The sequence below is a fragment of the Parus major genome, chromosome 5, assembly GCF_001522545.3.
Source record: "Parus major isolate Abel chromosome 5, Parus_major1.1, whole genome shotgun sequence".
Classification (NCBI taxonomy): domain Eukaryota; kingdom Metazoa; phylum Chordata; class Aves; order Passeriformes; family Paridae; genus Parus; species Parus major.
In genome coordinates, this window is record NC_031774.1 from 51,991,006 (window position 1) to 52,008,768 (window position 17,763).

General features: G+C 45.4%; 1 protein-coding gene across 1 annotated transcript; it reads left to right on the forward strand.

Moving 5' to 3' along the window:
• The first annotated feature begins 259 nt into the window (after positions 1-259).
• TNFAIP2 (TNF alpha induced protein 2) lies at positions 260-17,237 on the forward strand. The gene is made up of 12 exons (XM_015632269.1): positions 260-357; positions 5,598-5,946; positions 7,578-8,205; positions 9,472-9,586; positions 10,804-10,929; positions 11,516-11,616; positions 11,705-11,803; positions 11,979-12,102; positions 13,041-13,163; positions 14,019-14,174; positions 15,239-15,360; positions 15,779-17,237. Exons 2-12 carry the CDS (start codon positions 5,610-5,612, stop codon positions 15,918-15,920), a joined length of 2,073 nt encoding a protein of 690 aa, XP_015487755.1. The 5' UTR covers positions 260-357; positions 5,598-5,609; the 3' UTR covers positions 15,921-17,237.
• Positions 17,238-17,763: the final 526 nt, after the last annotated feature.

Genomic DNA, 17,763 nt, shown 5'->3' on the forward strand with positions numbered 1-17,763 from the left:
AACATGGCATTTTTGGGGGCACCGGCTCTATCCCAGGCGGCTCGTGTCCAAGCCATCACCCAGCCAAGCCCTCGGGCAGCGAGCCCAGGGTGCCGCATTCACCGGTCTGTCGCGACAGGGCGCCGGGGCTCAGCTCCTCCGGACCCTCGGGACTCCGAGAACTCGGCTGCCGGTCGCTGAGGGGATTTCTCGGTTCTCTCCGCTCGCGGGGAGGTGGGACTGGAGTTTCCCAGCAGCCGGGTCCCGCCCCCGCCCTCCTCCCCTTATAGCCGGGCTGCCCCCGCCCGGGCCAGGGACCGTCTGACAGTGCCGGTGCCAGGGTCGCTGTCCCTCATCCAGCCCCGGAGCCGCCGCAGGGTAAGTCAGTCCGAGCTCCGTGCCCAGCGCCGCCCGCCCGGAGCTCGGCTCTTTCCCCTTCCCCTCGGGCCGGCGCCTCCCGCTTCTCCCGAGCCGCTGCCCCGCTCCGGGCTCACTCGCTGGGGAGCTCGGGGCTCTCTGCTGGCTCCGAGAGCGGGGACAGAGTGGCAGATGCTGGACGCTGGGTTGTCGGACTCAGGGACAGGTTTCATTTAATAATTTCATTGTAGTTATCAGGATGGGCAATAAGTCAGACCGCTGGCAGAGGGACAGCAGCTCCAGGCATACCCCAGGGCTGGGTACCAGAAGGATATGTGCCTGATAATTCCATTGTGACATCTGGGTCTGATTTCTGCTGCTTTTCCCCTAATTTTCAGGGCACAGGCTTAAGCAGTGACTACTGCAAACCATTCCCCTCCTTCCAACCCCTCTGCCTTCCAACACCTTTCTCAAAATCCTGATGTAGGTATTGGGCACCAAAGCATCCTAAACCCAGATGTGGCACTGGGTTCCAGATCCAGCATGGCACTTCTGCCCTCTCCTCTTTGTCTCTTTTTAAAGGAAGCGGTTTTCCCCAAAACCACGGGAATGTAATTCCATTGTGATTCACTCTGTTTGGCTGCACTGAAAAAACATCATTTCAGAGCCCAGACCCTGGATGGCCCTGGGCAGCCCCTGTGACTTGCACCCTGCTGGGGTTACTGTGCCGAGCTGGCACATTTCTGCATTGCTGTGCTTGCTCCTTTGTGACTGCTTTTTCCTAGTCAATGATGTCCCACAGTCCGTAAGACTTGCCTTTTCCCAGAGCACTGAAAAGCCTGTAGAAATTTCCTTCTGTCTTTGTGCAGCAGCCCCATATCTACTTCATCAGCTCCTCAGCACAAATTGAAAAATTCAGCCCCAGGGTTATGATCCTCGGTGTGTTCAAAGTAGAATTTCTTTTTGAGGCTGCTGCAAAGTGAGGAAAAGACTTTCTGTGACTGGAGCATATGGCTGGTCTAGAAGCCATGGTGTCTCTCTTTGACACCCAAGTTCAGAGCAGAAAACCTGAAGAAACACTCATTCTCCAAAGCATCAGCTGCCTGACCCACCAAGGGACTTTGAGGCTTTCCAGCTCTGATAAAGCAAATGACAAGGGAGCAGAGAGCTCAGGTGTGGGTTTGCTTCATTCACCCTCCCTAAAAAAAGATGCCTGGAAAGCCAAAGAACTTGAAAGTGATGAGAAAAGCTCACCAGGGAACTTGTTTGTCTTCTCAATCACTGTTAGCTCTAGCAGTGAACTTTGCAAACTCCGGGCCTTAAAGAAGGATTTGGCTTTGGAACTGTATTATGAAAACAAAACTCTAGACAGCAGCAGCTGGTTGTTCTTTCAGCAGCAACAGTTCAAAATCATGCCGCTCAGATTTGAATCAAGAAGGAAAAATGAGGGTACTACGTGCATTTTCTCTGCTTTTTCCCAATAATAGTGTATATATATAATTTTCTCTTTCTCTGCCTCTTGCCAGGCAGAGCAAAGTGGGAGCCCCCAGATTAGTGGTGTCTGCACTCAGTACTTAACCCAGATAACAAAAATGGTAGGAAAAAAACCCCTCACCACCTAGGAGGGCTCCCAGCTTGCGGAGGTTGGGTCTGGCATCTCTGTGAACTCTGCTATGATCAATTAGCAGTTTGTTTCGGCATCTGCACATGGTCTGAAGTACACTAAACTCAAACTGTCTGCTCCACTCTACTGCTTCAAAGATGGCTTGGCCCTGTACAATTTTCTTGTGTGGGCAGGGATAACTACTCCTCCACAGGGAACGGATGGGGAGAGACATGTCCGATGCAAATGCAGAGAATGAACTTGGCTAGATTACTCTGGATTTCTGAGAGGCTGTGGGAGAGTGGAGGATATCCACTAAAATGGGATATAAATCCTCATGACCTAGGATGTCAGCAGGCTGGAGAGGACCAAAAATCCAAACAAAGGCTTGTTAATACTGGCAGCAGCTCAGGAAAAAGAAGTCAAGAAAAAGTTCAGCAAAAAAATTCAGAATAGGGATAATTAATAAATCTCTTCCCATGCGTGCTCTCTGGCACACCATGAGCTGCCCCTCACCAATGAAATCATTCTGTATGAAAGCTGTTTACTTTGAGGAGGAAAAGGAGAAAATGGGAAGCCACAGTGCCCAGAGTCTGAGCTGGGTCCTTCTGTGCCTTGGCTCTGCTCCAGGAGTTTCCCTTTCCCAGGAAAGCTCCAGCTCTGAGGTAGGCGCTGTGATCAGCAGAGAGCTTGCCGTGTTGCACTACAGCTACACCAGCAATCACAGCACCGCGGTCCCAGGATGTCTGGACAGGGTGGCAGAGGATGCTCTGTGAGCTGTGCTGCTCTTCTGGTTCAAAACCAGAAGGTGAATATGCTATGTCAGAAATAATTGGAGTTAAAACCTCCCCTGGCACATTGCCACATAACAATAATGAGGATGACGATGATAACAGCAAATTAGTAGTAACACTGAGTTGGGAACAATGTCAACTCTTGACCTCAAATCATTACATTTCCCAAGACTTGAATTTGAGTTCTGTGGCTGGGAAATTATTTAGCATTACTCCTTCTAAAAAAGTTAGGAGTCTGCTGGAGTTTTATCAAGCTGTGATTTGTGAGAAGAGCACAGGCACAGAGGAGCAGCCAGTGGCCATCCAAGCCAGAACAAACCTCCTGACATGTCCTGTCTGCTGCATTGGGCAGGAACACATGCTCATAGAGGCAGGAGATGCAGTGTTAGCACAGCATCTCCTGCCTGTGCCCCCTAGATGTAACCAGGACCACCTCCTTTTAGCTATTTCTTGTAGAAAGTGTTGGCATTTTTTTCTTTAAGTTTCTGAAAAGCATTTCTTACAGTAAGAGGTAAGAGCTTGGCTATCTAACAATAAAGAGGAGATGGACAGAGAATGTTTGGTACCCCCTGACATTAAGACTGGGGCTGCATTCTAAGGTAGAAGTGGGAGCTGGGATTTACTGGTATTTCTTGCTGCAGATAAACAGGCCACCCAGCAGTGGCACATGATAATCACTGGGCAAGAGTTCAAGCTGGCCAAATGTGAGTGAGCATGACAGCTTTTGTATTGACACCCTTACCTAGGCACTTGAGGCTGGCTTTTTTTGAGCATTACTAGGACAAAGTTCTAACAGATGTTAAAAACTCAGCTTTTAACCAGCTTAATCATTCCCCTACGGACTCTTGTATGTGTAGTGTCACTTCAGTGCTTTTCAAAGATACATTGTATTCATCTTGGCATTGAAGAAGAACCAAAACTGTTTGAAGTCCACCTTTATGATCAGCATTCATCAAAATGAAAGCCTTTTGGAAAGGAAAAAGTAGAAAAGTTTCTTTGTTAGAAAACATGCAAACAAAAAAATAAAAACCAATAATGCTTTGTTTGAAATAATAGGAGAGAGAGAAAGGACTCAGCTGAGTTCAAGTCTGTGCTTGAACAAGCAGGAAGGAAGGGATTTGACAGAATTAATCTAAACACAATGTTGTATTGGGAAATGCAGGTTACGAAAAGAGCCCTACAAAAATTAAGAAAGTCCAAATCACTAACAGAGCATGCCTGTTGCCATTTTCTTTGATTGGTTGGTTGTTTTTCTGGGTATTTCTGTAGTGTAAATGTAAAAAAAAGGAGCTATTTTCCTCTGCTTTCAGGATTCCAGTGGGGCATCCTTACTAGCATAGCGAGTGAACTGCAGGGAGTTTCCTTTCCCCTCCTGTCCTCAGTACATGTGCTAGGGAGAAGTAGGTGCACAGATTTGGCCATGGCACAGCTGCTGGGTAGCATGGAGTAGCTCACTCAGTTAAGACTATGGTGCTAGTAATGCTTTGGTTGTGGGTTCATTCCCTGTATGGGCCATTCATTTCAGAGTTGGAATTGGTGATCCTTGTGGGTCCTTTCCAGCTCAGACTATTCTGTAACTCCTGTCAGCTGAGCTCTGGTGCTCAGGCCCCCTTTCCTTGCTCAGGCAAGCAGAACTCCTTCCCAAATGAGTTTTCTTATTTGTTGTGTTTAGAAAGTAGTAGCATTACTAATCCTGAGCACAGCCTGTCATCCAAAGCAGGGAGAAGGAAAGCTCTCAGCAAGGCCAGGCTCTCACAGCTCTCTGTACCACTCAGCTGCTGTCACTAACTTGATCCTTCAAAGTTCTCCAAGCTACCAGGAGCCAGCAAGAGGAAATACAATTAGAATGAAAAGCCACAGTCTTCCAACCAGTTTTCCCAGGAATAAGTATCATGTTTTGTATCAGCATGACACATATCAACATTATAAATTTAACAAGGGTATTTGAAGATTTGAAGGCCACATTGTGGCCTTATAACTAAGACAAACTCTTCCTTTATTTAAAGTCTAATTCTTCTGCTGTTACTCAGTACAAGTAAACCAAAACTTCCCTGACAGTTCTTCATACAGATGTGCTTCAGTCTCCTAGAAAGTCACTTTAAATAAAGTGTTATTAGAATAAGGATTGGAAACTATGAGTCACTTTATTTATTTACAGTAATTGAACAAATAATGAATAATAATAATAATAATAATTATAATCATTATAAATATGGTTATAGTTATGCAAATAAATATGTTGCAATGTATTGAATTATAGAGGAAAATAATTCTAAATATGGTTTCTGAAAAGCAGTTGTAACAATAACAAGTTTCTGTTAATTATTTGTATTGTAGGAGTGTTGGTGGTAAGGCAGGACTCTGGCAGGATCATGTCTGTTTAAACAAGGTTAAACTACCCTGATCCTCTTGTTCCCACTTACCCTGAGCACAGATCAGGAAAAAAGGCTCTGAGCAATGTGGGAATTGATCCAGATGCCATATCAGAGTATGAGAGTTTTGTGGTTGCTTTGAAGGCACAGGACACTTATCCCATCCACGTCATTCATGTGCTCGTCCATGCTCATGTCCATAGACGCACAGCATCCCATGGGAGAGCCTGACAAGCTCAAGGTCTCAAATCAGGACATCTGAATCACCCTCAAAATGGCTCTTTGATTTTCTCTAAGTTAGACCAGAGAGCTTGCTCTGTTCTCTGCATTACCTGGGATGGTGTTGCTCAGGAATTCTCCTGTGCTCATACCAGACATGTAGCATTCTCAATGTTGCCCACACATATGCCTTGCCACACTTTCTCTGTGGTATTTTTCTTCCTAACTGTTATAATCTTATCTTTTTTTTTTTTTCCCCTCTGAAATTTACAGGTTAGAAGAAAAATGATGAAAATGTTACCTTTTTTCCAAAGTGGTCCTTTTGGAATGCGCAGTGGATCACAAGGTTGCATTGATGCAAACAGGCCATTTGAAAACACTTCAGCATCAGTAGCTGAGCAAGTCCCTGCCTGTCCTGAACCTTCTGCAGATGAGATCTGGTCCAGAGACCAGGAGAAGATAGAAGTGCTGGGGGCAGCCTGCAGAGCTTCACGTGCCTCTTCCATCACGAGCAATGAGAGTTGCATCTCTGCTGGGGACAGCCCTGAGAAGGGGAACAAAGGAATAAAGGGAATGCTTAAAAGTGCATTTAAAATAGTTAAAAAAACCAAGCCACCCAGTGGTAAGTGCTCCTCCATCTTCCTTGCACCACTTCATGGGCCATAGTTACCTCTGGAGGGGCTGTGTGAGGTAGACAATTGTTCCCTAGGGGAAAAAAGGGTACCTGTAGATTGAAGTGATTTTTCCAAGAAGCCTGGGGAAAATTGGGCTGAGGGAGACATGACCTCAAGCCCTTGTCCTTTGGTTCCACGGCCACAGTCCTTGAGGAACTGTCCATTTGCAGGTTGCCTGTCCAAAACAAAACTTATTTCTACCTCTCGTGGGCACAGGGAACTGTGGGTGGGTAAGAAACCAAGGTGTAACTCTCAGCTCTATTCCTCCATCTCCTTCAAAATCTCATTGTTTCAGTACAAATTATTTCATTTCCAGACAAGCTTTTACTTGTCTAATTGGCATCTCTTCCTCCACATGTCAAATGCATTCCCTAACTGGTGGTTTTCCTTCTTGGCCTTGAATTTGCTGCTGAAAACAGGCATTTTGAACCTTTGATCTTACTACTGTATTGCCCCATCCCCAATGTTTTTGGTGGGTTTTTTTAGTTTTTTTTTAACCGAGCAATTTTTTAAAAGCAACTAGAATTGGAGAAAATATCCCAGATGAGACACCACCAGTGTGTGGTACAATATATTCCTATTTTCCCATCTCAGGTGGATATTCCTCACTGAGTACATCCTGGGGTCATAACTGATATGTTCACTATCACCTCCCAGTAAGGATTTACTAATTCTCCAGGCATCTCTCTTCCTTCTCCATCTCAAGCTGATTCACACCCAGCTTGCAGCAGAAAATCCGATTTGTTGCTAAGTAACTTTTGTTCTGTTGAATTTCTATCTTGTGTTTTGTTCCATTAAATTTCAGCCCATTTACTATTCAAGTTATCCCATTGTTCCTGTAAAATATACCAAGCCCTCAGTTTCAATAATGTCTCTGAATTTTGTGCAATCAGCAGATGCCAAAAGGGCACTCCCAGCTTTTATGCCACTATCTCTAAGGACAAATGAAGTAAGATGAGTTTCATGAATAATGCTAGCTTTCTCCACCCAGGGTCCTCCATGCAAACATTACACATCTAACAAATCTTATTTTGGGATATAACTTTGCCATTTTAACTAGTAATTTCTCAGGTTGCCCTGTCTCAAGTAGTTCAAATAAGATAGTTCATTTGTATTTGTCTTGCTTGCTAAATGTGTCCTCCCAAACAATTTCACAGGTCAGGCTGTTCCAAATCTATTTCTGGAAAACCCACGTGGTATTTCCTTTAGCACATCTTTAGTTACATCTTTCCATCTACATTATTTCTAAAGCCATGCTTCTGACTTGAGATCATGTTAATGGGAAGGGGGATGAGCAATAACTAACTAACTCCACAAGGGTAACTTTTGAAAAAAAATATAGGTGGCTCATGAATAGCTGTCCATATGCAACATACTGGTGATGGGTATTCAAATTTCCATTGCCCCAGTTAGAGGCAAGCCAGAAATAATCTGAACTTTAAATAAACAGATTTTCTATATCATGTAGGAGCCCAAGAGCTAGCATTTTTGAAAATATTTTCCAGAGACATAATTTTTAATAGAACAGAAATCTAAATCTTCACTCTTGGTTAAAAAAAGGCTGTTCTTTTTTCACCAGTCAAACAAGTCATGGATCTCCTTGGAGAGCAAAAGCTTTGTGATGCCATTCAACATCTGTTTGTCCTGGAGAGGAGCCTGTCTAGCAAAAGTGAGGAGGGACTGAACACCAGCCAGAAAGACATTGCATCTGTCTATGAAGTTCTGAAGCACAAAGTCTTCAGCACCTTGAAAGATTCTGTGCTGCTTGCAAAAACAAACCCAGATCTGCTGCAGCAGGCAGTGGAGGCTCTGAAAGAGCAGGAGAAAGAAGATCAGAACTACATGTCAGAGAATCCACCTGACCAAAATATGCAATTCAGACCTAGAAAATGGAAAGAGCTTTGGATGGCTACAGTAAAGGAGTCTGTAGAGGCTCGAATGAAAGACACAAGCCGTACTCCTAGAACTGAGAACCTCTCTGCAGTTGGCCAAAACCTTCTTCACATGGGAAAGACAATGAAAGAAGATTTGACAGTGGTTGCCAAGTACATTAACAAGCTTTATCCTCCTGAGTTTAATGTGTTCAGCATATATGCAGAACTCTACCATAATTATTTTGCCTCCCAGGCAAAAAAAAATGCTGAGTCTCATCTGGAAGACAAGGATATTTATCTTCTTCTCTCATGGGTGCACAACTTTTATCCAAAGTAAGTGGGCTTTTGTATGTTTTCCCCTGGCAATCAAAACAGGCTCATTGTCTGCAAACGCAGGCATTTGCTTGATTTATGAATTGGTATTACTGCAGTGCAGTCCAGCACCTGGCTAAGTTATGGTGTTCCTGATGATGTGCTGATTTACACTCCTGGCCTGAACAGCCAGAAGGGACACACTCAAGGCTGCTTGTCTGTCAATGAAGGGCTGTTCCACCATTCTGGCTTCTGGGCAACAGACACACTGATGTTTAGGGCTTCATTTGTGTGGGAAATTGGTCAGGCTCATTGCCTTGATATCTTATCCAGTTGCAGACCTGGGTTCACTCTTGGAAAATTTAGAAATTTCAGCTCTTTGTACCAGTGGAGATAAAATATATAAAACAACCTGAGATGCATTTATCCTGGGCATGGAGGATGTTGCTTAGCTGTTACCCACAGCCTACATTTTCCTCACCTTTATGAGAGCCAGGGGTGCACCCCTGTGAGAGAACACCCAAGATCAAGGGTCCCCATAAACCCTGTATGTTATGAAACTGAAAATATTGCTTGTTGTGGCTAATAGTGCTGGGTGGAGAATTGAGGGCTTTCACTTCTTAGGTGGAAGCCAGTAAAGACATCAGTGATGTTTCTTCTGTTCTAAAGTCATTCAGCTCCACTTTTTCCTTTTCATGTTTCACTGATGAGTGTAATGATTCAGTGTTGATCCCGGAAGTTTTCCACAGCCAGTGTTGTGCTCAGGTCAGGATATTCAGGCCTGAACCAGCCTGTGTTAGGACGTGAGCAGTTGTGAAGAGTAGGGCCTAGCCCAGCACTGGGGACAGTGTTGGCCAAGGTAGCAGCTGCTTTGAGAGTGTTCCCAGAGGCCACCTCCAGGTGTCTGCTGAGGGACCACGTCCCAGCCATCAAACACCAGCTTTTCATCTGCTCACCTCTCTATATTGATGAAGAGAGGTCATGTCCAGGTACTAGACTCCCCTGCTTGCTTCAGGTCCCCCATCCCCATGATCACAGTGGCTCATACTCAGGAGTCTGACAAACCATGACTCTATTCCCAGGGTTGCTTGTGGTCCCACCCTCACAGGTCTCACCCCTGGCACATATTCATTCAACTTCTCCAAGTCCTGCCTGGACTAAGGACAATGTACATTTCCATCTGTTTTTTCACTGATATCCTCAAAAAGTGTTAGTGATTTGCATCAACAACTGTCTTGAATTATACTGCCCTTGGAATATATAATTGTTTGGCTTTTTTCATTCCAGAGACATGAGAAAAGATCATGCTTTAGCCATGGAGTTGGATAAAGTTAAGCTTGGAAGCCTTTTGCCTTCAAGTCTGAGCAAAGAGCTTGAAAATAAATACCTTGACAGTGAAGAGGTAAGAAAGGTTCAGTCACTCTTCTCCTTTCACTGCTCCCATATGACTCCTCAGAGAAGCTGAGACTTGTCCTGCACACACACTTCTTCACCAGTGAGCCACACACCCTACACACCCTTCCAGGGAAAAGCAAAAGCTTTTGTTTGTTTTCGGGGAACAGGTCACCTTTCTGCTAGATGAGACTTGCAGAGCAAACTTCTGCTTAGCCCTGGGAGTCATGAAAAAAGAACTGCTCTGTTCTTGTAAATCATGTGGACAGGAACAGGGGGAAAATCCAACAACAGATCATTATGGGAAACTTTCCAAATGTCTGATAAATCTCCAGAGGGATTTATGATCCCTCTCACAGGAATCTCTGAAGGATCTTGGATTAATCCTGGTCTCTGCAGAGGTGCCAGACCTTGGGTGAGTGCAAAGCGTGGTGATCTGGTCTCGACAAATCTGTTTCTTTGATGGAGAATGGCCTGGTCTGCAGAAAATAAAAGTTGCTCTGTTTTTTGAATCACCCTTCCCTTAATGGAAACAAGAAGCCACTTTTACAGTACTCCCACAGCTTAGTGCTTTTGGCATTTGGGGCTGGAATTCCCAGAAAATGAGAAGATGAGTTCCAAGTTTAGATGCAGTCCGTGATGTTTTGCATATGGGAGAGGTCTGCAAAGCGCATGAACAGGGCACTGGGGAATCAGCAATATGTGCCAGACGCTGCTCAGAGCGTTTCCAAAGCCTCACTGCAGCACAGAGGGGTCAGAGCAGAGAAAACCTAGGAGCACTTTATTTCCCTCTCCAGCACTTGCGTGGCATCAGAAGAGCTCATGAAAAAGGATTGCAAAAGGATTGTAGCTCTGAGTGTGACGCACACACAGTGCGTGGTTGGGGGAATTTGGGCTCTAGCACACTTAGCTGCTGGAACCTTCCTACCCACTGCTCCCCTCCCTGCCCTCCTGATCCCCCTGATGTGGAGGTGTGATGGGATCTTCACTCCTACCTTAGAATACTCAACTCACTGTTGCGTAGGTGGGTATCGTGAGGGGTTTGTCCTTGTTGCTGGGAAGTCATGGGTCAAGCATCTCCTAACAAGGAGCCTTTATTTCCCAGACAGGGCTGAGGAAAACATCTGGTGAGCCAGACAACAGGTGGATGGGCGAGTGAAACCTGCATAAGGCAGGAGCTGTTGCATCCATGTTGCAGTAAATGCCATTGTTCTTCCTTTCCTAAAGGTTACTGTCAAAAATTCACTGAGCAGATGCTTAGATAAAGAAATCCAAAGATGGAAAGAAGACAAGGAACCAGAGAAGTTAAATGGGCATTTTCAGAGTGAACTACTAGGAATATTTGTTATCCAGGTAATACAGAGCTATATTAAAACTAAACATTTTTTTAATAAAGATTAAAAATTACATCCTTTACCTACTTAGGATTTGAGACCCACTATGGTCACTACAGAAAAGGAAAAGGCCACTCTACTTGTGTAGAGTGGTAGCAGAGGTGGGAGATACAGAAACCCGTGATCTGTCTTGGGCCTGGTGTACCATGTGATGGAAATGGTATAAGCAAATAAAAAGAAAATATAAGCAAAACAAGAAGAAAAACGGCCTTCATTCTTCCTGTGCAATTTCTTCTGCATCCCCAGCAGCAGAAAGAGATGAGACAGGCTCAATTGATTGAGAAATGGGGAGTCTGTTTCTTCCTCCCAAAGAAAGTGCCACAGGCAGAGCTGCACCTTTCCCTCCTCTGGCTGCAGAGGATTAGTTGAGATTATTTTTAAAAAATAAACCTCTCATATGTTGAGGTTTATTAACTTGTTTTTTTAAATGCAATCTAACAACATTTAAAAAAAAAAAAGAAACAAAACCAAGTGTCAAATTGCCTACTTTCTCAGCTGTTTTCTGTAGCAGGTGTCATTTAAAATTGGTCTCACTTGTTTGTTAGAGTATTTACAGCGGGCAGAAGCGAGCTGAGGACATCAGCGAGGCCGTGGGTGAGGAGCTGTCCCGTCGGCTGCTGAAGGAGCTGCCAGCCTTCCTGAGGAGGTGAGGTGCTGAGGGGCTGTGGGCAGCGGGGCTGGCCAGCACCTGGGCAAACACTCAGCCACCTCTCCTCTTCCCATCTCCCCTCCAGCTACAGGGATGCCTTTGAAGACTTCAAGGAGAAAAGCAAGAAGCACAGATACTACAAGCCTATACTGATTGCAAATATTAACACCTGCTGGAATTTTAGGTAAGGATCCAAAAGAAAAGGTTTTGCCCCTTCCCCTGAAGGCAATGTATAGAGGGAAGGTACTCCAGAGTGAACAGTGGTAGGTCCATTTGCCTGCAGAAGGTTTGGAGACCTCAGAATTTCTTTCTCTCCTCTGAGGATTGGCTATTCTGACCTGTCTGACATTTCCTTGCAGAGAATACACACAGAAGTACGTGGCAGAAAAGGACAGCAGTAAAGCCGATATCCTCAGCACTCTCGCTGATATTGAAAACAGTGGCTTTGATGTGCTGCTTCAACAGCTCTTTGCCCAGCTGAAGGTACCATATCTGTGCCCCACACCCTCCTGCCCCATGGCTCAGCTGATACCAGGGCAGGGCATGTTCCCCTGCCGTGCTATCAGTGGCTCAAATCTCTGATTCAAATCAGCCAAGTTCAGAAGGAACAGGATCGGTCCTAACCCACACTGCTGCCAGAAAACTCCCACTAAGCTCTCCTTGAGCTGGTCCTCAAGTCTGCAGGCAAAATGGGTGCAGTGACATAGGCATGACTGCACAGGTGAACATAAAATCTGCTGATGGCATCTGAGACAACAGCTGCGGCTGTTTGCTCTCCACGCTGTAGGAAGCCATCACTAATGGCATAAACTGCAATTACGCAGCTCTTGGCTTCCCCATAAAGGTGACCTGAAGGGTATTTTTGTGCTTTGGTTTCCTTCTTTTTTTGTTTGTTTATACATATATATATAACACAGTCTTTTCTGTGTTAAGCAATTTTGGTGGAGGAAAAGGAAGCGTAGGAGTCAGGAATGTTCAGCCACAATCTCTCCTGCTTTCTCTGTAGAGCCTTTTGGAAGGCACGAGAGAACAGGGGTGTGGTTTTTTTCATGTTCGTATTTATTTACTGTGGCTGAAAAAAATTATGATTGAAAACATCTCCTAAGGATTAATTTTTTTTCCTTGATGGTTCTGTAATTCTTTAATCAGACAAGATGGTGAGGAAAATTTAAAAAAAAAACAGAAATAATAAAAACACCTCCAATATGAACCTTTCAAGCCCTTGGTCTTCTTCACCATGAGGAACCAAGAAGGGGACACAGCCCCTTGTTCCCTCATCCCTGTAAGGCATCACCACACACCCCTGCACAGGACTACATGCCTCACTTTCACTGCATGGGATACTGTACATGTAGAAATGACAAATATACATGTGCACAGAATTTCTTTGAGGTAACTTAGCAGATTTTCCTTTTTTTCAGCCAATGTACAAGAAGTTCACAGAGAATAAGTGGGACTGCAGCAGTGAAATTATGAACGAGATCATTAAAACCACCAGCAAACATATTTCAGACTTCCAGACCTTAAAGGACCCTTTTTACCATGTAAGTCCAAGAGAAATATTGGAGGGATTCTGGGGTGCTGAGGCTGCATTTTCAGCTCTGATCCTCTGTGGCTTGAGTTGCCAGTTCTGGTGAGCTGGCCTGGCATCAGGAAGCCTCTCAGGCAGGGGGTCCATCAGCATGCAGTTTACCCAGATTAGGCACATAAATATTACCTTCCTCTGACAGAAGCAGACTTCTGCAGCTCTGCTGCACTGTTTGCAGAGCAAACCACCCCGATGTAGAGAAAGTGCTTTAGAGACCACCCAACACGTGGCTTTATTTACAAATTTGGTCTAGAAGTCTTGAAATACAGATGCAGTTGGATGGTTTAGTCTTATTGCTGCTTTGATTGCCCTAGAGACTGGAGGATGTAGATACAACTGGAACAAATCCCAGAGAACTGAGCCAGAACCACATCCTCGCTGGTGCTGGACTATATATGAAATAACATCATATAAGACAATATTTTATTTTCTGCCTTTGCCTTTTTAGTAGCTGAGACAAATGATGATGTTTTATGTGTTAGAGAGAAGAACAGGAAGAGCACCATGAATTCCTGTTTCTCTGTAATACTGTTACTCCTCTAGCACATGGAGATCTTTTCTGTGCTTTAAACTCTTCCCAGAAGGAAACAGTATTTGGAAATTCCCATACTTATTAGAGCACAAGGAAATTCTCAGCATCTAGGCTGTGGTGTAACCAGGACTGTTCCTGCTGTGTCATCAGCAGCAGGCATTGGTGGGGCACATCTCACAGCACCCAGGGTGGCTTTGTCCTCCATCCACACGCATGGTTTGTTCTGTCCCCCAAGCAAAAGAGAGTTGGGTTATGATTCCTCCCCTTCCTTCCCACCAGGCTATCATTGAGAAGATCCATGTCCATTTGGTTAAAGAGTACATCATGAGGCTGCTGAAGAGGAAAGTCAGCCTGAAAACTTCAGCACAGCAGCAAACTCTGGCCCAACACATCTCCAAGAATGCTGCTGACCTGGAAACCTTCTGCACCGGCAATGTACGTGAGTGCTTGCCATGAACATGTCAACACAGGGCATAGACACACTGAAAAACAGGAAAATAATTCTGGGAACTTCTGTTAACTTTTTCAACTCAGCTTAATTTCTTGGAAGGCAAGACCTTAGGCAGAAAGAGGTCTTTAAGTGCCTGTAGGCAGAAAGTGCCTGTCCCCTATTAGCAGCTTGCTCCTCCCTGCTTAGAGATACACAATTTCATCCTCCTTTGTCCCATAGTCAGTTTACTTTTGAAGGTTTATATTAATAGAGTCAGAAGACTTAGATAATATTTTCCATTTTCAGTACAGCTTCCATGGAGTCTGGGTTTCCTCTCACCCTTGATTTCCCCCATGCTGCAGCTTTTAGGTCAGCCAAGGGCTAAAGCAGGCAGTGTGGGGTCTGTGGTATGCAAGGAATTTCTCCATAAGAGGCACAGCTGGAATGCCCCTCTCTGTCCATTTAGATCACCTCCCTCCTTCCATGCCTCTAATTTTGCCTGCAAAAAAAAGCTAAAAGCTAAGCCAAAACCTTTCCTCCACCACCCCATGCACATTTGACTGGAGAAGGAACAAATCTGAGTTTCACATAGGGTGGGTAGGAGGTCAGGCAGCTGCACCTTGGAAATTCCAATGGTCAGGAAAAAGCTCCAGCTGGGGCTTCTATCCAATTTTGGCAATACCTGGAGATACTAAAGGCAGGCTTGTGTTTGTAGCTGGGGCAGAGCAGCACATGGCAGTGACTTACCTGGCCCATCGGCCCTAGTACACACACCAGGCAGTGCAGAAACCCAAGGAAAGGGAAATGAGCAGAGAGAATCTACTGAGGTGGATGTGGAAGTCCCAGTCTTATAGCAAACACTTGTGTAAGAGGATTAAAAACCATCAAAAAACGAATCCAGTTTTTCCAAGGCTGCCTCAGGCAGAAACATCACGGGAAACAATGAGGCACCTAAAATCACTGATGTGTCCTTTCCTATTGCCAGGAAACAGCCTCAGGACCCAGCTCCCAGGGTGGGGGGCATTTTGCACCCCCATGATGTCCTGCTAACCACTTTCTCTTCTCACAGGGATCTCAAGCCACATGGCTGAATTCAGCACTCCCCAAACTGGCTGAAATAATACGACTTCAGAATTTAGATGCTATTAAAATTGAAGTTGCAACACTCGCCAAAACATACCCAGACATCCGGTAAGAGATGCTGAAACAGATTTGCTAACACTCATAGGAAATTTTAATTGATCCAGAAAGCAGCCAAATATGAATGTAGGTGAGGTTCATATAGCCTGAGCCTATAAACCTGGGTGGGGGCTGCCTTCCAGGCTGTGGCAATCCCAGTCCTATCAGAAAGCAAGGGAAAATAAGAATAAAAGCCTATTGATGCATTCTAAATTCTGGCCTGATTTTCTCCTTTAGCTTGGAGATTCCCTTTCCTACTCCAAACATCCCAGAACAGTTCAGGGTCTTGTGTAGGACTGCCAGATGCTGAGCTGGCACCCACAGGGGACATCAGTGTGTGTCACAGGGTGGGAGCCACATCCTGGTGCAGTGGCCCTGACATGTGGAGGTATTTGGGAGGAAATAACACCTGCCTGTTTCTCTTCCACAGCAAAAGGCACCTGGAAGCGTTTCTGCACATCAAAGCCAATTTGTCACGCAGTGAACTCAAAAGCATCCTGGGCTACTTGGCGGACAGCACAGCATCCACACAGCCCAAGGCCCCGCTCTTCTCCAACATAAATGTGTCCTAGACCAAGTCATGCCTTGGCACCACCCTGTGCTGGACTGTGGGGTGAGCTGGGGATGGACACTGCCCTCTGGAGCAATGCACGGCTCACACTGCCACCTTTCCCTATGGAAGGAGCTTTGCCCCAGTCTGGTTCTCAGCATCTCTGTGGGAATCATCGTCCTCCATGTGGGGCTGGGTGCAGGGTGCACCCATGGGAGATGCAGTGCTTGCAAGGGTTGGGGCTGCTTCTCACACCAGTCATGGATTCCCCCTGAGGTCTCCTTGGTGCCACCACATTCTCTGCCTGGACACTGCCCTGGTGCTCTGAACTCCATCTACCTCTCAGGGTGCCACAAAGGCCACATCACAGACCGAGCAGGTGCCACCTGTGTAGCTTTTGGTCTTCTAAGGAAGTGAAGGGAAACAAAAACTTAAACCAAAATTAATAGATGTTGTAAAAGTGCCATGTAAGCATGCTTTCAATCTGTCTGCCTTCCTCAGAGCCAGGCAGGGCAGCTGTGTTAGGCTGGTGGGAGAGGCATGAGGTTCATGGTGAGGAGGAGCTGCAGCTCAGTCATGGCAGGGCTCCAGCCAGCCCCTTTGGAGCAGCTGCCTGCTCTGCCCCAGGGCAGCAGCACTGCCAGAGCCTTGTGGTTTCCAATGGAGAACTGGCCCTGGAGAGCGTGTGCTTCCTTCACCTCTGTGAGGTGGGAGCACCTGGGCCCCCGGCCACCAGCCCCTCTGCACTGACCCCATCCAGCGCATCTGCACAGAGGGACCCCTGCTAACAGAGGCTGGGAGCAATGGACTAAGTGTGGGCTAAGCCAGCATCTAGTAAGCACTTTGGATATTACTGAAGTCCTCCTTATCAAGGAGAGGACTTTTCCAGGCCCCATTAACAACATGGGCCTTGGATAAGGTGTGGAACTGGTCTCAAATGCCATCAATACTTACTGAGCACCCTGTATGTGTCACCATTCTCTTGCTCACTCCTTCCCCTCTTGCTGTGAGGTAGATGGGAAAACACAAATGGGTCTCTTGTGAAACTGTGTTTTGTTTCTTACAGCCCAGTTTTTTTGGGAACCTAATCACTTGCCAAAACAACACTGTGTATATTTGGAGACCTTTCCCTTCTGTTTTCCTCTATTTGAACTTTTGTATCTATCTCTGGAAAGTCAGTCCAGAAGGAAGATGCCTGATGACTGTGCAAACTATATAATGTATTTATATGTATATGCAGTATATCACTGGTGTATTTTTGCACCCAATTTTATTTTTTCTCAGTTAGAGATGCTAATTTGCAATGTTTATAATAAACAGTATTCAAATATGCTAGAAATCTGACTCATTTATTCTGTCTCTGGCTGTTGTTTACTGTGTTGCCACAGCTGTCCTCCTTCAAAGGGCCATTTCTCCCAGCCTGCTCTGGTGAATATCACACACTGGTTCCAATTAGGGAGTCTTGCTGGACTATAAACAGGCTGGAAGAGCATTCTGCTGCCCCTGTAATATATTCACTGAGCATGGTTGGCTGCTTACTAGCAGTGGCCACTGGCACACACTCAGAGGAGTCTTCTACCAATAGCTCCTGTGGCAAAATTGTGCCCTGAGCAAAAAACAGTGCTTTGGTTTTAGTCTGCTGCCTGGCCACAAGCACCATCTCCTTCCTTAAACATACTCACACAAAACTCATATAGACACATGGGTTAAAAATTTATTATTTAAACACTCGTCTCAGCTACAGTTTAAAGCCAAATGCCAAAATGACTTCTGACTGTGCTGAGCACTCATGACAACTGTCACCTATTGGGTAACATTTTCTTTCCCAATTAGTGAAAGGTCATTTTATTGCTATAAAAATATGT

What these genes read in the sequence shown, in the direction of transcription:
- TNFAIP2 (XM_015632269.1), top strand. Translation starts at nt 5,610, where the DNA reads ATGATGAAAATGTTACCTTTTTTCCAAAGTGGTCCTTTTGGAATGCGC. An exon ending in AGCTCTTTGCCCAGCTGAAG is followed by an intron (nt 12,103 to 13,040) that starts GTACCATATCTG and finishes CCTTTTTTTCAG; the next exon opens with CCAATGTACAAGAAGTTCAC. An exon ending in AAAACATACCCAGACATCCG is followed by an intron (nt 15,361 to 15,778) that starts GTAAGAGATGCT and finishes TCTCTTCCACAG; the next exon opens with CAAAAGGCACCTGGAAGCGT.